The 25,607-nt window shown below is 33.8% G+C and overlaps 3 protein-coding genes across 8 annotated transcripts in view; 2 read left to right on the forward strand and 1 right to left on the reverse strand.

Annotated features, from left to right (window-relative positions):
* The window catches only part of LOC120776946 (3-phosphoinositide-dependent protein kinase 1), a 52,170-nt gene extending 47,041 nt beyond the window's left edge, over positions 1-5,129 (forward strand). For all 4 annotated transcript variants that reach the window (XM_040108029.1, XM_040108031.1, XM_040108032.1 and 1 more), the window contains exon 6: positions 4,585-5,129. In XM_040108029.1, coding sequence (XP_039963963.1) covers positions 4,585-4,872 — 288 coding nt within the window. In that variant the 3' untranslated portion in view covers positions 4,873-5,129. The remainder of the gene's footprint in view (positions 1-4,584) is intronic.
* LOC120776951 (dual specificity protein phosphatase 19) overlaps positions 1-25,607 on the reverse strand; it is a 181,590-nt gene that overhangs the window by 11,481 nt on the left and 144,502 nt on the right. The window lies entirely within an intron of this gene.
* On the forward strand, positions 19,595-24,796 carry LOC120776949 (DC-STAMP domain-containing protein 2). The gene is made up of 12 exons (XM_040108036.1): positions 19,595-20,011; positions 20,078-20,388; positions 20,449-20,569; positions 20,792-20,931; positions 20,997-21,210; positions 21,278-21,431; positions 21,485-21,653; positions 21,711-22,019; positions 22,077-22,182; positions 22,247-22,321; positions 24,529-24,663; positions 24,724-24,796. The coding sequence occupies exons 1-12, from the start codon at positions 19,638-19,640 to the stop codon at positions 24,794-24,796; spliced, it is 2,181 nt and encodes a 726-aa protein (XP_039963970.1). The 5' UTR covers positions 19,595-19,637.

Here is a 25,607-nt window from a genome sequence, read left to right on the forward strand (position 1 = left end):
TCTTGATTTATAATTTACTTTGCTTGATTTCTATTTTTTTTCTTCATTTAAATATTTTTTACGTGATTTATATTTTTTTTTGCTTGACTTATAAAATTTGTTGCTGGTTGCAAGTTCTGACATTCACATTTTACACTCGCATAAAGCCTTCCTATATCATTAAGTCTCGCTTCTGACGTCACTAAGGAAGTAGATATGCTTCAGAAATGTCTGAAATGCTTTGAGTGTCATTTAACTGTTTTACAGCTTACGTTTGCATGATTCTTAGACAAAACTGTCGCATATTTGCAAAGCAAAATTTTGCAGAAGATTATTATTTCAAAGAAGTGTGATTGTTTATACCCTGTACAGGGTATATTAAGTTGGAAACAAGGTTTTTAACACCGGGAAGAAAACTCGGAACTCGGAGATTATTTTTTGCCAATATAATTTTTTTAATATTTTTTTTATATGTTTAAATATATTTTTTTTTTAATTTTTTTTTAATTTTATTTATTTTAATTTTTATTTATTATTTTTAATTTATTTATTTTTTAATTTTTTTTATATTTTTATTTTTTTAATTTTTTTATATTTTTTTTTTTTTTTTTTATATTTTTTATTTTTTTATTTTTTTATATATTTTTAACGTTGGATACCTTATAAACAAATATTTGGCTCTCGTTATTGTTCTCTACAATCTGCGAACAATTTGTTTAGATCGCACCACATAACATATGTATACTATGACTTCTATGAACTATCAAAATCAAATTATTGTATAAAACATTTTTGTATTTCTGTAGACTTTTACAACTTCGGTGCAGCCAATATTAACGTTTTTAATGTTTCTTCTCTACGTTAACTCTATAAGACAGCGTATGCCCTCATATGGCAATATTGTTAAGCTTGTGAGACCGTGTAGGGAAATTTTTTCATAAGCTGTCAGCCGAAACTCGCCTAAATTAAGCGCTTAATTGACGTTATTTGTTACTCTATAGGAAGAACCACCCTGTATTGCCTATTAGAAGCTCTAGTTTAAATAACATTGTCTTCAAAGCAATTATTCTTCAAAAACAGACTGCTGACAGCTTGCTGTATGCACAGCAGCGCATTTTATTTGCAATTTTTAAACAAAATTGTTGCACTAAGAAAAACAACAATAATGAAAATAATAATTTTCCATACATTTTTGCCACTGTTGTTATTGTTTTTTGTTGTTTATCAACTCATATTACACGACAGTGCATTGTAGATATTGCATAATCGAGCACGATACCGCTACACATGCTCCTAGTTAGCCAACTTCATACGACTGGAGTACGAAATATATATGTATGTATGTATGTTTGTAAATAATAAATAAAGCTATCACCTTACGCTTAGACGCCGCTAATTGAACGGTGTTTTCGTGTTAAACGCCGCGTTTTTTGTAATTCTGCTGCCGCTAGCGCTAATGCGCGTGTCACTGTCACGTTTACAACGCAAGTGACAGTCACTTTGCTATATATAACTGCCGTTATGTGTGCGCCCAAGTCAAGTTCTAAATTCAGTTTTCAGCATTTCAGAGTTATTTTGTTTATAGTGTTTATGCAATCCATATTTTTATATTCATTTGTGTGTGTGTGTATGTATGTGTTTGCGAATTATACAATGCTTGCTTGAATATCGACACATGGCAATGAATATGCCACGGTTGCAGCAAGTAAACACATAAAACCGTTGAAATTCTATAAACAAGTGCAGTGTTTATGCCAAACACACACCTACACGCACCCACACACATGCATAGATGCTGCTACTTGTGGTTATGTAAATTGTGCGCACAAGGCATGCGCGAATTTGCAAGCAATTTCATTTTCGTATACATAATTTGCAAACATTTTGAAAATTTGCCAAAAGAAAATCCGAAACAAACAAACAAAATATTTAGATTTCCGCGATTATTGTTGCTGCGCGCCTCACGCCTTACGCCACACGCTCAATGTGGCAATGACGCATTTTTCATGGGCAACATAGCCATGCATAAATATATGTATATGTACATGCATGCATACATATGTGTAATGTAAGTTGTACCCCACACAGCATAGCTGGCGGTTGAGCCATGAAAAGCGAAGCAGCCGCTGCTGCCTGTACGTACATACATGTTTGTCCGTCTGCTCATGCACGCAGCAAGTGGGCGTTCTTGGTAGCTTGATTACTTGTGGCTGGGGGTGGCACGGCACGGTGCGCAGTTGCGTCAGTGCATTTGCTTTTAGCGTGTGCGGCGTTGAGCATATTAAATTTCAGCTGATCCTCGCCAGCAACGCCGACCGACCGCCACAGCACTGCAGCGCTTTTATAGCCGCTACACAAATTAGCAATTTTATATACATAGCTATAAATGTTGATATTTATATGTATGTATATATGTGTGTGTGTGAATATTATGGTCAGCGCTTGCATATGTGTGCTGCTTGTGCCGAAATAGCGCTAAAAGTGGGCGTGTAAGCGAACACTAGCGTAACAATAACCCACACACACAGGTGGCGGTGGGGGTGTGTACACGTACATACGTATAACGCCGCCGCCTAGTCAGTTATATATTTGTATATATGAATTTGCATTATACCTGCATATTCATATATGTATATACATATATATATGTATGTATATATATATATATGTATATATGTAGCGGAATTTATTGCTGTGGCAAGTGTATATTAATTTAATAAATAAACACATACACGCCCATACATAATTGCATGTACATATGTATGTATGTATGTATTGTATTTCATGTTCGCATGTGCATGCCGAAATGAGTTTTGCGCGCTGCTGTTATTACACTTAGAATTTTATGAGCGCTGCATGCGCTTACTTATTGCCCGGTCGTAAAATCTATAGTCTAAAGTTGACACGTGCGGCTAAATAATGACGTAAGAGGGGGCGCAAGCAAAGTTTATTTGCAGTTTTTACACACTACACACATACATACATATGTGTCTGTTTGTAATGAGGCGTGCTAACTTACAAGCGTGAAGGCTTTGGGGGGCAAATTACAAGGCACGTGTAGGAAAGTGATTTTTTTTCACAGATTTATATTAATTTGTATATTTTTTTTGCTAAGTTCTGTGTTTGGAAATAAATTTTCCGCAAAATTTTATATTTTTAAATTCTATTTATTATAATGTTTTTCATGCATTTTTAATAATTTAAGTATTTAGTGTCACCATTTTGTACAATTGTTATTATTTTTGGTTTTAATTCATATTTTTAATTTTTTTTTTATTTTACTATTCTTTTAGGATTTTTATATTTTTTAGTGTTTTTAATATTATTATATTTCTTAGTTTTATATATTTATATTTTCATTATTTTTATTTTTAAATCAAAATATATTTTAAATGCTTATTTTTTTTAGATTTTTTTTAGAAAATTTAATTTTTATAATTATTTAGGAACTTTTATTTATTCCAGTATTTTGTTTCATATTTTTTACTATTTATTATTAATTTATTTATAATTAATTATTTCTATTTTTTTGAGAATTCTATTGTTTAAATATTGTTTGTTTTATTTTAATTTTTATAATTTTAGTATTTTGTTTCATAATTTTCACTATTTCTATTTTTTTTATTTTAACTTCTAATTAATTATTTATAATATTTTTTCAAAATTTTATTATTAAATGATTTCTTTGAAAATTTGAAAATTGTTTATATTTCTTTTCAGGTATTTTTAGTATTTTGTTACATAATTTTTCCTAATTCCTATTATTTTTATTTTAGTTTCTAATTACACAATTTTTTTTAATGTTCAATTTTTAATACTTTTATAAATTATTTTAGTGTATTTTTAATAATTTTTTTAATGTTTAATTTTTAATATTAGTTTTTAATTCTTTTAGTGCATTTTGAATAATTTTAATTTTTAAATTAATATTTTTGTTTTTGCTTTTTTTAAATTTTTTACTATGATTTTTATGCACAAAATATTTTTGAAGGTTTTTTACCGATATTTTTTTGTTGTTTTGTGAATTTAGCTTCAATCATTCTTTTTAGACTTAGTGACCTTTTCCATATTTTTATAGTAAATTTTAATGTTTTTTTTACGAATCGTTATTTTTTAACGTTTTTTTATAAATTTTTAAGTTATTTGAATATTTTTGGGTATTTTCTTTATAAATTCTTAAGCTATTTTAAATTTTTTGGGAACTTTTTTTGTTTTTAATTTTTGAAATGTTTGCGTTTTTATTTTTCCTTTATATTATTTTTCATTTATTATATTTCATTTATATTATTATAGTATTTGTAGAATTTTTTTGTTTAATTCTAGCAATTCAAGCAATTCGTTATTTTTTATTAAATTTGTTTATACATTTTTAAATTTTTTTTGATTAATTCGTTTTTTCTGGTGTTTTTAATTTAAAAAAAATTTTTTTTGCTTGTTTTTTTAATTTTTCATTTATTTTTTAGCATTTTTTTAATTTAATTCTGACAATTCCACTACCACATGTTTCAACTACGGCGAAATGCATTACACACGTACATACATAAATTTAAGTTTCCTTAACAAAATACCTTAACTAACCTCAAACTTTTTTTTACATTCTTTCAGCCCAACCGAACGTACTACTTGGACGATCCCGATGGCTACTCACTCGAATGGGTCGACTCCATCGAACGCATGCACAAATTCACCTACCCCAATAGCGATACCGGCGCGACGACGACGTCGACGGCGACAGGCACCTCGCCGAAATCGTCACATCGAACAAACTCACCAACGTTCTTCAGCAGCGGCGGCGGCGGCAGCCACTCCAGCGGCAGCAGCAGCAGCGGCAACATGTTGACCGCGGCCATCGCCGCCGCCACAGGCCGAACGACGAAAACGGCGTCGAATTGAATGAAGCGACCGCCGCAACCACCACCACCACGTCGTCGTCGTCAACCAGATATTATATATCTACTAAAGAATGCAACAAGAATTCTACAAAAACACGCAAAGGCACACAGCATCCAAATGCGTGCCGAATTGCAGCTAAAAACCTAGGTGTTCCAAGGCAGAATGTATGTGCCGCCGCTGTGGCTCCACAGAGCAGCTGTTAAAGCAACAACAAAAACGTTAAAAAAAACTAAAACTGTAGTGGAGCAACAACAACAGTGCGCAGCAAAACATTTAAAGTAATATTAAAACAAAATATATATGTATATATACACACATACATACATATAAAAATGTTTAGAACAAATTTAGTTCAAATCAGCAAATACATAAAATGATTATTAATTACACATAATAATTATAATTAATAAATAATAATTAATAATTAAACTAATCTAATATATAAAATAGAAGTGAAGTGTAGCGAATAGCAAAAAACAAAAAATTAAAATAATTTAATATAATGTAACAATTAATTGCAGCCTAGTAATGTAACAGCATTAAGTAACAGTAAATTAGCGTAGCGAGAAGTGGCGTGTTGTGCGCGGACATAGCAAAAATTTAGCAAACAATATTTAGCGTTTAAGTGAAATGGTCCGAAAATGTGCTTAGTAAAATGTAAATGTGTGAAAACAGCAACAACAACAACAACTGCAACAATAGTTGATATTAAATGCGTGAACGAATTTGACACTCGGCAAACAAAAGGTGAGGCGCGAGCAATATATTGTATGACAATATGTAGGTGTGGCAGAATGTATAAATGTGTGATGTGGCGTGATGGAAATGCTAGAAATTGTAGAAGAAGAAGAAGCAGCGCGGTAAATTTTACAATATTTATGCATATGCTGACTTTACAACAACTAAGACACATGCTAATTATGAGATTGAATTATAAACGCATGCCAGACGGACACACATACATATATACATGCATACATACATACACACATACATATATGCATACATGCAGTTGCAAGCAGGCGTATATAGTGTGTAGTGGGCAAAAGTGTAGGAAAAACACGTGCAAAATTATATATGTACACATACATATATACATATGTACATGTGTATAAGCCTACATGCATATACATATTGACGTGTAACAGTATAATTTAAATTAATGTAATTCTAATTGTAAACAAATGTGAATATTTTGTAGTTAGTCACAATTAAATGAATTATACACAGCAGAGTAGAGCAGCAAGCAGGCAACAAACAGCGTACATATGTATACATACATACATATGTGCGTGTCATAGCAAAAATGAGAGCAAAAACCGAACTATATAAAAATTGCATACATATGTATGAGACTATGTACATATATATAAAGCAAGTTACATACTAAAATACTATTAAATGCGTACATATACATACACATATATATGTATATGTAATAGTAAGCATAACAAAAATTATACTATATATATTATATATACTCTACATATACATACATATGTATACATAAATGAAATGAGAGCGAAAGCGGGCGAAGCGCAGCAATGTGTTGCATACTTGCAGGCGTTTGAACAGGCGTGTAAATGAATTTCAAGAAGCAAAATATATATAATATACATACATATATACAATGTAATTATTTATATGCATACAGACATACGTACATATGCAGCAAACAGTTACCAGCAGTTAGTTAATGAGTTTTTTATGCTAATTGTGCAACAACTATGTTTACAACAAATTAATAGAGTACATGCAACAACAAGCAAGACAAATGTATAACACACATATGCACGCAAGAAGCAAGTAAGCAAAAAGTAATGTAGAACAAGCAATGACTCCTGAATGAGGGAAACTCGCGCATTTTGCAACAACAAAAACAGCAACATTGTATTATAGAGCATGTCGATTGCATAGTGTTTTAAGCATGGCAGCGCACAATGCAACGTGCGCTGCGCATGTGCGAGTTTACCGCTTGTGTTGCATTGCGAATTCGCGAATATGCAAAATTGTAGCATAAAAAGTACATAATTACATACACAAACATACACCCATATATACCCTACACAATTAACATCAAACACAAACAAATTGTAACAACAACTGCGTGTACGCGCATGCGTGAGCGCGTGTCGGCTTAGGGCGCCAGCCGCCTAAAGCTGCTGAGGTGGTAGCACTGGTGCGTCACAGCGCATAACAACATTTAGCTAAATTACAAAAATAATTAGCTAAGTAAAAGTAAACAAAAGAAAAAAACAAAAAGTAAATAAATAAAAAAAGTTAAATTAAAACTATTTTTATGCGATTAGCGGGAATTTTAAGCGTTGCAAATGTAGTGTGTTCATAGCTGTAAGCTGTAAACTGTAAAAAATGTAAATTGTTTTTATGCAAAATGCGCGCAAAGTACGCACCAGTCGTCGCACCGACACATAAGCATGCGCAGGCGCATACAGGCAGTGTTACCGTTACGCCGCCGCCGCCGTGTTCAAATTTTTGTTTTGTGTATCAAGTTAAATACTTTTATTGAATTTTGCTAAAAATTATTTTTCGGTTTTTTGAAAGAAAAAAAATATAACTTTTTGTTGTGTTAAAAATTTAAAAAATTGGTTTTATATTTTTATTTTTTTGTTGGTATTAAAAAAAATATTTTCATTTTTTTTTTTTTTTTTTTTTTTTTCATTTTTTTTCATTTTTTTTTTTAACTTTTTTATTCTTAATTTTTCTCTTCACAATTGCGTTGTTTTTCCATTAGCATTATTCTTACTCAGTACTTTTGCCCTAATAACGCAACGCATAAGACTTGATACTAAATATAGACAAAAGAAAAAGCTAAATGCAATGCAAAAACAAAAAAAAAACTTATTTGATAAAAACAAAAACAAGTTTATGCAACGTTTTTGCACAGAAAAAGCAACAAAAATTGAAATGTAAACAAGTAGTAACAACAATAGCAGCAGTAGCAACAACAACAAGCAAGCAGTAACTATAAACTAACTGTAAAGTAAATTTTTTATGCTGCGAGAGAAAACTGACCAGCGTGATTGGCAGCAAAATAATTGGAATTCTCAAAAACTCAGCTTTTTAACTCAATTTTGTATTGCAGCGTACAAAAACAAAAATACGTGAACAAAGTAGCAACAGTTTTGTAGACTTGGTTTGCATTTTCCTAAACAATTCAATTTGTTTATTTATGTAAATTGATTTTTTTGATTAAAAGTAAATTTTTTTTAATTAATAGTAAATTTTTTGTATTAAAATTAGTTTTTTCTGATTTAATTAAGATAAATTATTTTTAATTAAAAAAATTATTTTTAATTAAAATTAATTTTTTTCAATTAAAATTTATCTTTTTTTCTATTAAATTTTTTTAATTACTATTTTTTGACCAAATTTAATTTATTTAATTTAATTTTTTTTTATTTAAGATAATTTTTTTTAATTAAATTTTATTGTTTTTCATAAAAAATTTTGTTTTTAATTAAACTGGATTGCTTTTCATTAAAATAATTTTTTAAATTAACGATTTTTTTCTAATCAGAAGTATTTGTTTTTGTTAAACTTATTTTTTTAAATTATTTGTTTTCTGTTAAACTTGTTTTTTTCAAGATTAATAGGATTTCATTAAAGTTTTTTTTTTTTAATTAATTGTTTTTCATTAAAGTTATTTTTTTCAAAATTAATTGGTTTTCAATAAGGTTATTTTTTTAATTAATTGTTTTTCATTAAACTTATTTAGTTTTTATTTATTTTTAATATTGTTGAATTAAAATTAATTTTTTCTTAATTTAATTTAGGTTTTTAATTAAAATAAATTTTGTTTTTAAATTTTTCTTCTAAAAGTAAGAACTTTAATTAATTGTTTTTCATTCAAATTATTTATTTAATTAAAATTTTTAAATTTTTTACATTAAAATTTTTCTCCCAAAAGTATATAAACTATAAAAATGTAAACGCAAGAAAACTAGCAAAAACAATTTAAAAAAATTAAATTAAAAAAATTAAATTTAAATAAATTAAAATACAATGTGTACGACAGCTGCAAGCTTAAAAAATATTTTGAAAAACAATTTTTTCAAGTAAAAATTAAAAAAAAAAATACTAAATTAGCTATAAAGTAGTCTATATAACTGCATTTCTTTACTTTTTCTCTTGTTTTTGCATTATGCTTTTTTGCAAAAACTTTTTGTTGTTTGTTTTCATTTCGAATAGCTAAATGTTATGTATACTCACTTTGGTTGCCGCTTTCTAAAAGCTACAGTGCTAAGCATTAAAAAAGTATTTGCGTTGTAATTGAAAATATTTAAAGTAATTATTTTGTTATACTGAAATTAAAGTACCGTTAGCACGAAAAATGAATTTATTGCGCCACCACTTAGTTTTAACTAGCAAAAATCACTATTTTATAGTTACAAAAACAAAAAATCTAATTATAATTTCGCTTTTACAAAGCAACACTCCTATTTTCTAAAAGTTTTGGTACAAAAACAAAAACAAAATAATAATTTGTTTGAATGTGCTTGCTAAGCGCCAAAACTTTTCGAAGCAAATCAGCAGGTGGCGAATAAATAAAGTGCACGAAAGCAAAAGTGTCATACAAACACACTTATATTGCTGCCAAGCGTAAGCAAAAACAATAGCAACAAAGCGTCGACGTTTACAAGCGCAAAAAAGTAATAAAAGTAGTGCAAAAAGCGTGAAGCGGGTGTAGAAATTCGTGTTTGTTTGCTAGTGAATGCCGTAAAAATTTAATTTTGTTTAAAAAATACTAAAAAAAAAATTCAAAACACACACTTGTTTTGTAACGAAAATGCAAGAATGTGAAATGTATGTATGTAGCAGCTTGCAATTCTTGCACTCAAGTGTCGCATACATGTGTTTGTATGGAATTCTGGCAACTAAATTTAGCACATGGCTGTAGAGAACAACAAAAAGTTGAAAAAAGAACAATTGTACAACAACAATAAAGTGCAGCGCTGAAATGAAGCATAATTTGTAGTGACATTGTAAAGCAAAGACAAACGCAATCAATCATTGAACAGAAGATTCTTACGAATGCACAGTTATGCTTTTGTTTTTGTTTATATTATAACACTACTTTTTGTTACTGTGTTTATTATTAATTATTCAAATTTTATTATAAACATTTTTTGCGTTGTCGTAAGTGGTAAACCTTTGTAATTATATAATTAGTGTTGTTGTACATGCATACACACACACCCATACAAATGTACCAAACTGCATACAACAACAAAACGCGAAAAATATTAAAATAATTTTTTTCCTTTCACACATTAACTCCTTCAAAAAAAAGGAAATAAAAAAGAACAACAACAACACATGAATTATTAAAAAAACTACAGCAAAGCGCATTAAACAATAATGCATATTGTACACACACATACACACATATACATTTACACATAAAAACATGTAGCAAGTTTTGCATAATTACATAATATTTCAATATTTCATAGCATAATTAATTTGTAGTTAAAAACAGTTCAGCGCGCGCATAATTTAAATATCTTATTTAATTCAATATAAATTAATTAATGCTTATTAGCTGAATTATACTTGTATTTTGTAATTATTAATTTATGTTAGTTTTAAATAATGAATTAATTTATATAACAACTATGCTAATTATCTAAAATTAATTATTTACAACTAAGCTAAATTTATGCAAATTATTATTATTAATTATAATTATAATTACATATAAACATATAGTTAAAGCAAAAAACATAAAAACACAAGCAACCATTAGTCTTAAGTTAAATTATTCAAAACAAAAAAAGCAAGAAAAACTGAATTCTGGAGTTGCAAAATTCACTAAAGAAAAAACAACAAAAAAAAAACAAAAACAAAAACAAATATGAAATAATTTAAAATAAAATGAAACCCAAAATAAATCTACTATTAAAATTACGGATTAAAATAAAAAGTCGACTGTAAATTTACAACAACAAAACAAAACAATTTCTTTTCATTTATTAATTGAGGTTTTGCTTGGCATGATTTGGGGAAATGTCTAGTACTTGCTTGGGGAATCGGGAAAGAGAAAAAATAAATTTTTGCCTGGAGCTAATATCCATGGCGAATAGTGGCTGCATTCTAATTTGAATTCTCTAATGGTTTGATCAATTTCAATCTTCTACAAGATTGTATAGCTGCTGCCGTACGCCGATGACATCGATCATTGGCCATACCAACTGTGCTGCTAGTACTGCTTTCTCTAGGTTGGACAAAGAAGCGAAGCAAATGGGTCTGATAGTGGACAAGGGCAAGACGAAATAATAGGTTGTCAAAAAAGTCCTGCGGTATTTTCGCTAGTTGGCGCTGAAAGCGCGTAGTTCTAGTTTTATTCGTCGCATCGGGTCATGCTATACCTTTTTGGAAAGCTCATTTCACGCGCTAACACGTGTTTTCGTTCGTGAGTTATAGCGTCGCAAACATGGAACAAAATAAAGAGAAAATACGGCCTATTTTACAGTACTAATACGATAAAGGCAAAAATGCATCTCAAGCCGCCAATAAAATTTGCCCAGTTTATGGACCCGATACAGTTTCCATTTCCACTGCACAACGATGGTTTCAACGTTTTCGTTCTGGTGTAGAGGTGGTCGAAGATGCGCCACGCTCCGGAAGGCCTGTCGTCGAAAATTGCGATGAAATCGCTGAATTGCTCGAAAGAGACCGGCATAGTAGCAGCCGTAGCATCGGTCAAGAGCTGGGCATGAGTCATCAAAAATTCATTTCAATTTCAATAAAAAAAAAACTTCAATAAAAATACCGCAAGACTTTTTTGACAACCCATTACTAAGTCTGCATTAGGTTAGGTAATGAGGCAGTAACTAGACTCTCAGTGGGTAACGGAAAGGCAGACGAGTTAGCGTCCTCGGGGTCAGCCAATACCAGAAGTACAGGGCATACCACAGTATTGGTAGCGAAAGGATCAAAAAGCTGCTACTTATGGGTGATCCAAGTAGAGGTACCGTTTTCAATAGCCTTTTTTTTTGACAGATCACGCTTGAATCGTGTCAAGCTGTCATGTTATGTAGCTGAAGGTGTACACGAATACCGTGGAGAGTCGATTCGGCGCAGTTCGCAGCAACTCGGACTGACGTATGGAACGACTTGGCGAATTTTACGTCGAGATCTTAAATTGAAAGCGTACAAAATACAGCTTGTGCAAGAACTGAAGCCGTTTAACCTTTCAAAGTCACATCGCTTCGCTCTGTGAAAAGTTCAAAGAAGATCCCACGTCTTCGAGCCAAATTTTGTTTAGCGATGCGGCCCATTTCTGTCTGAATGGGACGAAGAGCAACCGGAACAGATTCAACAGCTGCCATTTCATCCAGAAAAACAACGGTTTGGTGTGGTTTGTGGCCCGGTGGAATCAACGATGCTTGAAATTGAAGCTCGTGATCTCGGCGGCACTTCCACGCATCGCATTAATCAATAATTTTATTGAGAGAACACATCGGTGAGCAGATAATTTCACGTTTTGGGCCGGTCGATTGGCAACCAAGATTGTGTGATATCACACCGTTAGACTTTTTCATGTGAGGATATGTAAAGTCTAAAGTCTATGCGGATAATCCCGTTTCGATTCAGGCCTTAGAGCAAAACATTACGCATTTCATTCGACAGTTACAGGTCAAATGCTCGAATAAGCAATCGAAAATTGGATTCAAGGGATGGACCATCTGGAGGCCTATTCTGTAACTCGATTCGAAAATGTTTTCTATTCGAAATTCGGATCTACTTTATCATTATGCGAAAGTTGTACCACCCTGTGCCAGAAAAAATACGTACAATATTCGTTTTTGCTTTCTACAACTCAAAAGCTAACGAATATTTTATTCGAAAATTGGCTTGAAAATCCGAAAATCGAGTTACAGAATATAAAAAATCCGAATTCGAGTAAATTTTTTTTTCGAATCGAGTTACAGAATAAGCCCCCTGAGGCGTAGTCGCGCCGAATTTGAAAGAGATAATCTTCGGAAATTAAACGAGAAAGAATGTTCTTTCGAATGATAGAAAACATTCCTCATAAAATTGGAAGTTTCTGTTTTTTTTTCTTTAAAAAACTAGGGTCTCTCGAAATGGATCACGTTATATTTATTTTCAAAGATGTAAAACTAATGTCTGTAATAAATTTTCATAGGTGAGGGAAAAAGGTTACACCGGCAAAGCTTTGTAGAAATTGTGAGCCTATTATCAAAACTATTAACCAAAATATGTATGTACGCATGTAATATATGTACATATGTAAGTAAATATAAAGTAAACAAAAATAAATAAAAAATAATAAATTAAAATCAACAAAAGGTGAAAGACACTCGCCAAGTGCTGGAAGCGTTCAAAGTGTTTATAAATATTTGCACAAAATAAATATTATTATTATTATATTTACATCTACACTTAATCGACTTAAGCGCATAGTTACAACTATTTATTTATATGTATATGTATGTACATATTTTAAATTGTTTTGAAAATGATATTACATTAATTACAAGTGAATAGGCGGAAAGGTGGATAAACACAAATCGAAAGGGAGCTGACTTAAAATGTTAAGTGCAATCGAAATTGAGCAGATAGAATATTAAATTTAACACACATTCACAACTAATCACACATACATATGCACAATTACAACTGGCGAATATTATGAAGGCAACAATGGAAAATTTTTGCAAATAAAATCGCAAAAAAATTGGCGCGCACGTGTGATTAGGGCATAAATAAATATATTTATGTGGAATAAATGCGTTGTATACCGAATTATAAGTGCATATACGTATGTGCATACTTATGTCTATATGTAAGTGTTTATGTTTGTTTGTTTTTCGGTTCTCTTAATCGACTGCGTGGATCGGCATGTGGCGCTTGTTGGAGAAATTCATCAAATGAGTTTAGTTCCTTCGGTTTTGAGCGGCGAAATTATGTAAATGTAAACATACAAACATACATATTTGCACAAAAATTTAATGGATGGAACTAAAAACTAATTTCCGAAGTGATGTTTAGTCCTCAATGAACTCCACCGTGTCTGTTTTATCTGAAGTACATAAAGTGCATGATCATTGATCAACACATCAACAAAATAAAGGATTCGGTGCTTGAGAATCGACGATTAACAGTCAGATATCTTATTGGCATCGTTGGAATATCAGAAGGATCAGTGCAAACCATTCTGAAAGATCATTCGAGCCTAAGAAAAGTGAAAGCACGATTAGTTCCAACATTACTAATTTTTTTCAAAAAACAGCGTCGTATAAACGTCTGTGAAACAACGCTTTCCGACTAAGAGGATGTCATGAAATATATTTTTAACGACGATGAGTCTTGGATCTATGCTTACGTCCCGGAAGCAGACGATCAATCGGCGGAATATCGTGGCAAAAAATTCCTTTTGACAAGCAAAACTGTCAATAAGGAATATTATTTGAGTGTTGTGCACCGTTTACGCGAAGCTATTTGTAAACTAAGCAGAAATTATGAGCCGACAACTCTTGGATGTAATTACGATCCAATCGCTTTGAATCTGTGACAAATTTGTTGAGACGACTAAGGTCAATTTCGGCTTAGTTTCCTAGTTTGGAAGAGAAAGTGCCTGGATGTTTACCTCTCAACTTGCGTCTGTCAAAATTTTTATCCTTACATATAGAATGCCTTACGGACAAAGTTCAGTAAGAGAACCTACTATTTCCGCAAGATGAACCTTGCTAAAGAAAAGCAGTGCGGTAGATCTTATGTAGGCTAAAAGGATCTTGTAGTCGCACAGGAGCTGGGCTCCGGCAAGCGATGTCCTTTGGTCCAATGCTAGATCGCAAACGTCAATGAAGATCCAACTCGGTTCAATTTCGATATGTGCGGGGCAAGGGGGCACCCTGACGAGTTCAGCGGATGTGCCATTGCTAGGTGCGCAAATTCGTTATGGGATTCGTGGTGAGATAGAGACTCCGTCTCGAGTCCTGGAATTCAGGTGGATGAACGTATAGGCACAATTCGCACCGAAGCGAAGCGAACCTATTAGAGCTGCTATAGGATGGGCAAAGAAGCGCCCTGTTGTAAACTCGGCTATAACCGAATAAGCGGTGACTACGCTAATAAAGAACAAGTAGAGTTGACTTACTTTGCCTTAAAAATCGCTGGCTCTAAACCGGATTTAGACCCAAAATTTATTAGGCAAAGTTGTTCAGAATGATCCGTAGAACATTTCCCGCTTACAATATTTTATAGAAAAAATCGACCCGCGCTTATATAAATACATATACATACCTATGTGGATTAAACAGTCAAATAAGTAAAATTCCTCTTACATCATTTAAGAACGTTTTGTGCTTCAACAAAAATAATAATGGTTTGTCAAAAAAGTCTTGCGGTATTTTTATTCAATTTTTTTTCTTTATTGAAATTGAAATGAATTTTTGATGACTCATGCCCAGCTCTTGACCGATGCTGCTACTATGCCGGTCTCTTTCAACCAATTCAGCGATTTTATCGCAATTTTCGACGACAGGCCTTCCGGAGCGTGGCGCATCTTCGACCACCTCTACACCAGAACGAAAACGTTAAATCCATAGATGTGCGGTGGAAATGGAAACTGTATCGGGTCCATAAACTGCACAAATTTTATTGGCGGCTTGAGATGCATTTTTGCCTTTATCGTAGTATTACTGTACAATATGCCGTATTTCCTCTTTATTTTGCTCCATGTTTGGGACGCTATAACTCCCGAACGACTTAAAAGAAACGACAATCAATCAAACACGTGTTAGCACGTGAAATGAGCTTTCCAAAAAGGTATAGCATGACCCGATGCGACGAATAAAAGTAGAACTACGCGCTTTCAGCGCCAACTAGCGAAAATACCGCAGGACTTCTTTGACAACCTATTATTAAGACCGGTGGAATTGTGAAGATAGCATGAAATTAAAAAAAATATATCGCATGATATATGGAAATAAATCTTAATAGCGGTGCTATAAAAAAATAATAAAAGAAATATTTTCCTATGTACATATGCATATACATATGTACATATGCATATACATATGTACATATGCATATACATATGTATGTATGTAAGTACATACATACATACATACATATATTATGTAACCCAGCAAGTTCTACGCATTGAAAAATTTACCGTTTACCCACAAATTGTTTTACCGTAAGTATAAAATTCTTTACTACAAACATTGTTTGTAGAATTTTAAATATTCTTTTTTTAAGTTTCTTTACAGAAGATTTTTATTTTAAATTTACATAATTTGATAAATTCATTTAAAATTTAACTCAATACGTTTGTATGTACAGATGTATGAATATGAGAATGTATGTACATACATATAGATATGTATATGTAAGTATGTATTTACATTTTCTAATAAACATACATATTTAGTAAATTAATTATGCTTGTTTAGTCCCAAGTATTTTTGCGAAAAACTATAAAGGCAAATGTTATTACCAGAATGGCGCGGCCAATTTTCATGAGGCTGTAAAATAAACACAGAATATAGTAAAAAGCTTTAGCATGGAGTAAGTTGGATAAATAATATTTGAAAAATTAATATAAAAAATTTTTCCCCCACATAAAAGTTGATTGCATTAAGAAATTCAGCGGAAAATATTTTTTATACAGAAATTATGATGAAAGAATCTTAATAAACTATTGTCTGTTATTCATTAACATTCTCTGTTTCCCCATTTTCGTTAACATTTCCTGATAAATGTACACACCATACAGGGTGACATCTACCGAGCGCGAGTAAAAACACAAATTCATATAAAAATGGTATTTAGTAAATGCGGCGAACGGCCAATAACTATTGTGAATGGTGAATGTCTGAACTAAGCAAGTAATTGTACCCGGACAACCACACCTCTTACAAATTTTTAATTTTATTAGTGTCTGTCATGCATATCTAGTAAATTATATTGATGTTGTAAAATCTGTTGCAATAATCTAAATAAAGAAATAATTTCACATTCAGAAATAAAAAATAATATAGAGATTTTTAATTAAATAAAGTAATTTGAAGAGAATGTACAATACGACAAAGTATGTAGACTTTCTACGTCCTTGAAAATGTTTGACATTAGTAAGGATGTAATTGAATTGTCGAAATCTGCCACAAGTACAAATACAAAACTGCCACAAAATCTCACCATAAATCATATAAAGAAATTTATAAACTTCTTTGGCCCAAACTCACTTCTTCTAAAATTGAATTTAGTTTCAATATTCTTAACAGAAACAGAATTCAGTTCTAAAGAGACACAGAAACGTAAACAGAAACAGAAATCAGATGGTGGCACACATAACAGTAACAAATGGAATGAATTTAATATCGCTGGAAATGAAGTTATGAAAGAGCTGAGACAAAATCGTTATATTAGTTTGCCTGATAACCTTGAACGTTTATGGAAGTAAGAATCACGTGAAAAATCAAATTTCTTACAGACATAAGAAAGATGGATGGGCTCAAAACAATTGATTTTTTTTGTTCAGAAATTGCTTACTTAACGTCTAGAAAATGGTAGTAAAATGATTTTTTTTTCAAATTCGAAGTAGTTTTAAGTATACAGTTGTTCGGAACGCTGAGTTTTTTCAAAACTGTATTTTTCAAACTTTCCTTCCTCTCAAAAACGGCTTGATCGAATGACTAGAATTTTGTAGAGTACACTCAGCACATTTAAAGACATGGATCGAATCAATATAAAGTTCCGAAAATATCGATTTTTTATAACAAAAAAAAGACAAACGTAAAATTCGCTTTTTTTCAAATGTTTATCAAAAGTCCCATTTTTAGTATATTCATGTGATAATAGTCTATTTTCGTGTCTATGCCGCTATTTTTTTTTTTTTGTTTTCAAATAACACAATCAGCCGGAATCGTGTAGGAAGTGCGAGCGTATTTTTTCGAGGTGGGGATATTTACCTTCTAGAGTCATAAAAAATCGAATATAAAATCATTAAGGAACAGTTTATTGTACGAGCTAAATCACTTAGCTCGATAATTTGGTCTAGAGATATCGAAACACCGACAGGGTTTTCAATGAAAATATTGCTGTCGTTCAGACAACTGTTGCTCAAGACCGCTATTTGGCGTTCTCAAGAGTTGGAGACTGAAGCCATTGGACAACCGTAAACGTTGTGAATTTGCTGATTTTGCCTTCGAACAACTTAAAAACCATAACGGTTTTTTTCTCCGATGAGATAGTGATCATCTGTGTGGTGCGGTAAAGTAAATAAACAAAACTGTCGATTCTGGTGCGAAGAAAATCCACAAATTATTCATAAACAACCGTTACATTCACCTAAATTGAAAGTTTGGTGTCGTTTTTGTTTTGGTGGAATCATCGGTCCGTACTTCTTTCGAAATGAAGCTGATAACATCGTTACTGTCAATGGAGAGCGGTATAGATATATGGAAACCAACTTTTTATGGCCGTATTTGAAAGAAGTTGATCTTGACAACATCTGGTTCCAACAAGTCGGAGCTATGTGCCGCACAGCACTTGCAGCAACCGAATTCTTGTGAGAAAAGTTTGGAGATGATTTCAAGAAATTGTGACATTAAATGGCCTCCAAGTAGTCAGACCATTATACTACTTATTGTGGGGTTATTTGAAGTCATTGGCCTTTAGCAATAAACCAGACTCTTTTCAGGTGTTAGAAGTTAGTACTCGACAATTGGGTTCATCAAAATTGTTCCTGCAAAAAAAGTCGTTTGAATGATGTTCTATTCAGGACAGTAGATGATTGTAATTCACATTAAATAAAAAGCATTTGAATTTCCCTAGCACTTAGTGAGGTTTTTTATAGAAATTATATCACTCTTATTGAAAAACCTTGTAATTGAATTGTAATAGAAAATTGAACAACGGCTTTGTTTGAAAATTTGTATTTCCAATGAATCACGGCTACCGAGTCGTTGAAAATATTGCAGAAGTGTTTTGAGAAGTCTACTTTATCACGAATACGAGGCCGAAGGTGGGATAGTCATCGAAAACTTGCCTCAAGGAAGTAGTCCATTCACCTCTGTTAATGACAATAAGATTGGAAAAGTTAAAGTTGGCATCAGAGAGTTAATACTCGTATCACTTATGGATCAGCTCAACACATTTTGGTTAATGTTTTGGTCTAGTATTAATGCTAGACCCGCACCAAAAGAAGTGAATCTTTTGAAAATACGAGTCGAGTAGAGGTCATTGAAGAGATACTTGACAACGTAGCTGAGTACCCTACATTCAACAAACATAAAATCATTAAGGAACACATTATTACTTTTGACGAAGGAACGTGATGTTAAAAGTCTCTAACAAACTAGAGAACGGCGCTCCAAAGAAGAGCGGAAAGTGAAATATTTAAATCAATGTAGTAGCTTTTGTTTATATTGATTAGTACCGTTGTGTTGGAGCAATTATTGTGTGATTCAGGCGATCTCTCAAAGTGACAAGTAGTAACTCGACTTTTATTTGTCATAACAATATCGGAGTTTATTTTCAAGTTTTCTTAATGGACATCGATAAATCAATCTTTCTCGTGATTCTGAACATTTTCAGCAGAAAAAAACCATTAGTGCACTTTTTGTTGAAAATCACTCAAAATGTTCGAGAAAATTCTAAATAACAAAATAATGCAAAGTGACATTATGTCAAAAAAAAAAAATATTGAAATTTTCAATATTTAAAGAGATTCAACAGAATTTGTTATACATAGACCGAACGGAAGTTTAAAAATGGTTAAAAGGCCTCCTGACGACACTTCAACCTCGGCGATACCAGCCACAACAACGTCCGCAGGAACGCTTACGACAAGAGATGAAGATTCCACAACAATGCATTCAACACCCTCAACAAAATCAACGAAATCAACAAAGCCAACAACGCCAACAACACCGACAACTCCAAAGCTCGAGGACAACAAATATGGCAAATTTTTCAACAAAACCGTCGTGACACTGGTCCTTTGTGGATATCTCACTGGAGTAGCCATTGCGCTGGCATGGCAAACATACGAAACGGGGACCTTCCAGCCGCCGAAAGGCAGATGGCTGAAGTGGAATGTGGCTATTTTGGTGTTTCTTTTACTCTGCTACAGTCGCAGTGTGCGGTAAGTCGCAATATTCACAGCAGAAAAAAGTGAAGCTTTCAGTATTCCACAACTTCCTGCCCGCAGTTGTACCGTCACTTTATGCATACCGATCATGTGCAGCTCGAAAGGACGTACACTGCTGATCGCCTTTGCCTTTGTGTTGGTCGCAACGGGGCCGACGAGAAACATCTTGCGTAATGTGGACGCGCTGACCACCAGCCTCTCGTGTGGCCAAATGCAACTCAAGCATGCGCTCGAGGAGATGTTGGAGGTGATGCGACAACCTTTGGTGGCTATTAAGAAGGCGGTCCAAACAGCGATGGACAACGTAAAGAAGGTTATGAAGAAGGTTCAGTTATTATTGTTCCGCATAAAGGAACTGGTGCTGCTTGTCTGTGAGTATGAGTGGAGCTGTTGTGGTGACAGGACACCAACTAAAGACCCTCTGTTTGCAGTAAGTGGCATTAAGCTGATGTACGAGTGGCTAAATAGCATTGTGAAATTTTGCAACAAGGAGTTCGGTACGCCCTTTGATCGCTGCATGAAAATTGCGGATGATGCGATGGCGGATTGTCGGTATTTTCCAATGATTAAGTCGATTTAAGTGTTTAGAGCGCATAATCTTGAAAACATTACTTGATCTCTAGTTTAGAAATGGTTCCAAACCATATGATACAAGTCTCCTGATCCATAAATTACTTCTTTTTTTGAAGAATATTTATCCTCTCTCCTATTTAGATCTTAGATTTTGAAGTCTAACATGATTCTCCTTTCAATCTTCTTCTCGCACTTCCATAGAGAAAAACTGGGACTCTTCCAGGGTCTTTGTAATGCTACACATATATTCACCATGCTTTGTTACACCGTAAAAGTGGTCGATGTGATCTGTGTGATGGTAGTCTTCTTTGACGATAGTGTGTTGGGTACCATTATGGATAGTAAGTGATATATACCCATATCTATGCCTTGGATGTATTCAAAATAACTTCAAACCCGATTCTAGAGTTGCGCGAGTTCACGGATGAAATAAAGAATATGTTTGATGTAACTGTGACCTTCGAACATGACTTTAGCTTCTCAACGGTGGCCTCGAGAAATCTTACTGATGTCAGCAAAGCTATTATGGCGGAGATACACTTACGTATGGCTAACTTTTTCCTCATTTTCGGCTTTCTGGATGTAATTGGCGGATTCCTATTCGTTATGGTGATAATCAAGTGCGAACTTAAAGATAGATATCAACAGAGTGTCATTAAAGCTTTAACTTTTTTATTTCTTTTGCAGAGCACTGTACTTCAAAATGAAATATTTACGCCAACCTGACTATGACAACCGTTATTTGACCAAAGATTTCATAGAGATCGATGAGCAACGTAAGTTGACGGATCAGGATCGTGTGTTGCCGTTGAAGAGAACCGAAAAACACAAGTACATTTGGGTCAGTATTTGAGGTAATTTTTTCACTAACTTCTAAAAAGTCACATCACTCAGATCTCGAGTTGTCGTTTGACGCGTCGTGAGATCTTTAGACTACTGCGTTCCATGGTATTCCTATTTATATCCACCATACAAATATTCTGCATCTGTTTTGCTGATTACTGTTTCTACTGGTTACTGGCGATGATTCGATTTTATGGCGGCATGGAGGCAAATGTGGAAAGTGAGTTGACAAAGTTGTGCTCAATTTGAGCATATAATTTTTTTATCTTCCCGCTAGTTCCTCCCTATGTTGTGGTCGACGTGAAGGGCGAAGACTTCGCGGCTCAAATATTTCGTGGCATCGTCGAGGCTTTCGAACCAGTGAACCAGAAGTTCAACGTCGATACCACGCCTTGTCTCCCCAAACCAAGTGTACCGAATTTTAGACGCTACTTCGATATAGGTGGTATTTGCTTACTAGCTTGGATATTCCTCTTCTGCGAACCCTATGGTCTGCGCTTGCGACATCTGGTCATGCGCGTATATTATCCGGTTGAGGCACGTCAACGTGCTGCTTGGCTTTACAATCAGATACTAATGAAGCGCAGTGAGTTAGAATAACGATATAAAAAGATAAATAATTAATCTTCTGGCGCTCTTGCAGTGACTTTTTTTAAGCTGCTGCGGCGTAAAGCACGCGCAAAGTTCAAAAATGAGCCTCAAGCAGATCCGTACACGTTTCTAGATTGGATTAGAGCCAAGACGTCAGGGTAACTTAGTTGTATTTGTGTAGCGAAGTTTATTAGAAAATATTTATACAATTTTATTTTATAGTTTCTTTCTTTTTCGTCTTATATTTGGCCATCGAAAGAGCAATACTTGCATCCTGTGTGGATTTCCTTTGAAAGAGTAGGTATAGATTTGATTACTCTCCGCAATGGAGTTATTTGTCGAAGTTATACAATGACACTGAGGAGCTTTTATTCCTCCAATACTTTTCGAATACACTGAAAGGGAGTATTTCTTGAATTGATTTGGGAACACTTGGATCTCAGCAGTAGAATTTTTTTTATCGAAAACTTCCAAATAAAAAAAACAGTCATCAGTTCTGAACTCGAAAAAGCTCAATGCTTATCGAAGAGTTCATTAGGACAAAAAGTGCATTTCAATGGCTAACGTCCAGAACATAATTACAATAGACGAATCATTTTTTCCGTTCATTAGGAAGATGCCCGAAGGCCAGCGAATGAATCCAAAGATACATTTATGACTTTAACAGCAACACTGTTCTTAGCAGATATGCTATTATGGGCAAAAAATAGTAAGACGTTGTACATAATTTTACAATTTTTTATTTATTCTTCAAAATCTATGTCGTCGCCCTCAAAGCAATCCTCCTTGACCACAATACACTTGTGCCAATGTCTTTTCCAATCCTCGAAATAGTTGTTAAAGTCAATTTCCGGAATAGCCTTCAATGCTCGTAGTGATTCACATTCATGATTTAAAATCTTCAATTGACTCAAAACGGTTTCCACGGAGCGGTTTGCTGAATTGCCAGAAGTCACACGGAGCTAAATCAGGCGGTCACGGTGTTTGCGGCACGATATTGGTTGAAAATGTTGGGAAAAACCCACGAAGAATCAATGCAGTATGCGACGGGTCACTATCGTGGTGCAAGAACTAAGCGTTGTCGGCCCATAATTACGGCCTTTTTTTACGAATAGCTTCGCGCAAACGAGGCATAATACTCAAATAGTATACCTTGTTGACAGTTTGATTGGTCGGAAAGAATTCGGAGTGCACCCTACCTCGATAATCGAATAAAACAGTCAAATAGCCTTGATTTTTGACTGCTGTGACGTGGTTTTTTTGGCTTTGGCTCACTTTTGCCATGATATTCGGCCGATCGGTAGTCTTTTTAAGCAATTGTAAGCTTTGATCCAAGACTCATCGCCAGTAATAATGCGTTTTACGACATTCTGCTAGTCGGAAAAAATTGTTTTAGAGACGTTAAGCAACGCTGTTTTCCGAAAAAATAGAGCGGAACCAATCGTGCTTTCACTTTTCTTAGACCCAAATGATCCTTCAAAATGGTTTTCACTGATCCTTCCTATATTCTAACGATCTCTGACTGTTAATCGTCGATTCTCTAGCACCAAATCCTTTATTTTAATGACGTGTCGATCTTCAGTTGATGTTGATGGCCATCCTGGACGTGTTTCTTTGTCAACACGTTCTCGATCCGCTTTGAATAATTTGTATCAATCAAAAACACTTGCTCGAAACAAACAATTATCATCGAAGGCTTTTTCCAACTTCCTAAACGTTTCCGCCCCAGAAATTTGATTCCGCACACAAAATTTAATGGAACTTATTTGTTGAATAATTTTACTCATTTAAATTTAAATTAAAAAGTCTTACTACTTTTCGCCCACAGTAGTACACTTAAGACATATAGCAATTATGTAGTTAGACTGGAGTAATGTTTCCAAAGCTTGCAGCATATGGAAGCGCCTTTATCTTTATAACGGAATAAGGAGGGTCTCAATAGCCATATTTTCAGCTCTACTAAGAATCAATGGGATGCTTAATTAAGCTTGACAACCTCTTCAAGTCTTACTAAAGTCTAACAGATAATACCGTTGGGTAATAGGCCCTGTAGTTGCAGAATATTGTCAGAATGATATATAATGAAAAATATAAGACCGTAAGCGATTCGAATTTTTCAGTCCTCCCAGAAAATACATACATTTTCTTAACATGGTTAGCCTGAATAGTGGTCAGCTGTTGGTTATAACTAGACTATGATCTTAGGTAGACGTTGTTGAACCAATTGTTCGGCTGATGATCGAATATTCGGGAATGCCTTGCTATTGTTAATCACTACCTATAAGAAACCCACAATAGGGCTTTATTCCTTTTGTCTCAGTTATAACCTATTTAAGTATTATTTATATATTTATTTTAGTATTTGTTCACATATACTCCGATCTCCGATCTACTAATTTCAAAATTGTCATTTAAAACCCCAGGCCCAAACACTTCATACAAAATTTTATTAGTTTGCAATAACTTTTTTTTTGTAATTTAAATATACTCTCTATTTGTTGTAGCGACAAAGTGGAATGTTCAACGCCCGGTTGTAAAGCGGTCTACTGCCAGAGCTGCTTTAACGAGTCGAACAAAATGTGCTGCATTTGCAAAAATCCGGTGGAGTATGGCGACGACAGCGACATCTCGGAGGAGATGTAAGTACAACGGTTTATTTATATTCTTCAATATTTGTCTAACTCTGATGCTTCTGACAGAGATTCTTCAGATGATCCGAACGCTGTACGCGTGCCGCACGAAAGCGATAAATATTGTATTTGGGTGCCATAAGACGTAACAGGAAGAAAAAGAAGCTTCTATTGAACTTTCAAACCATTTAATTTTTCAATAAATTGTATTTGCTTATACTGAATTCACTACCATTCGCTGTTGTAGAGTATGGCAGCCATGATACGGTACAAACACTGGCTTTTTTTGCAAATTCCGCATAGCGAGGCAAACCAACTCAACCCAACCCAACCAAGCCAACTAGGGGCAAATGCAGAATAACACCAACGTGCCAATTTTGGCTAAGACGCAGCTGCCGCTGGGCGATTGGAGTGAGCAATTCTACAATGCTTTCAATGCTTTCATTCAACACCCCAAACAGGGCTGTGCCCAAATAAGTAAGCGATAGACTAAACAAGCTGCCCCTCCTCGTCCCAGTTGGTTAGCTGTTTCTATGTCGATTTGGTTTGGTGCAAATGAAGCAATATGATGGCGACGACGACGGTGGCGGCTGCGACTGATCAGTGAAAATGCTGCAACACTGATGTGATCAACATCAACAGCGAGTAAATGGACAAATTGTTCGTTGTTTACGATGCGGTCGCAGCTGAAGACACACATATTTTCTACCTATATGCCGCCGCCTTATATGTTACCGTTGCAAGCTAGCTGGGGACTTTAGTCTGTACGTTATCGTCGCCACGTCGATCGCTGCGTTTCCATATGGTCACCTCTTGGCAAGCAGCCGCTACTGTGGGATTACTTACAGCTAAGGGCAGAGAAATGGTGCCGAACTTAAATGTTAGTACTTGGCGTTGATAGACTTTGAATAAGCTTCTAATTATACTATTTGTCTTGATATTAAGCAGTATAT

Source organism: Bactrocera tryoni, chromosome 5 (genome assembly GCF_016617805.1).
Source record: "Bactrocera tryoni isolate S06 chromosome 5, CSIRO_BtryS06_freeze2, whole genome shotgun sequence".
In the NCBI taxonomy this organism is placed as follows: domain Eukaryota; kingdom Metazoa; phylum Arthropoda; class Insecta; order Diptera; family Tephritidae; genus Bactrocera; species Bactrocera tryoni.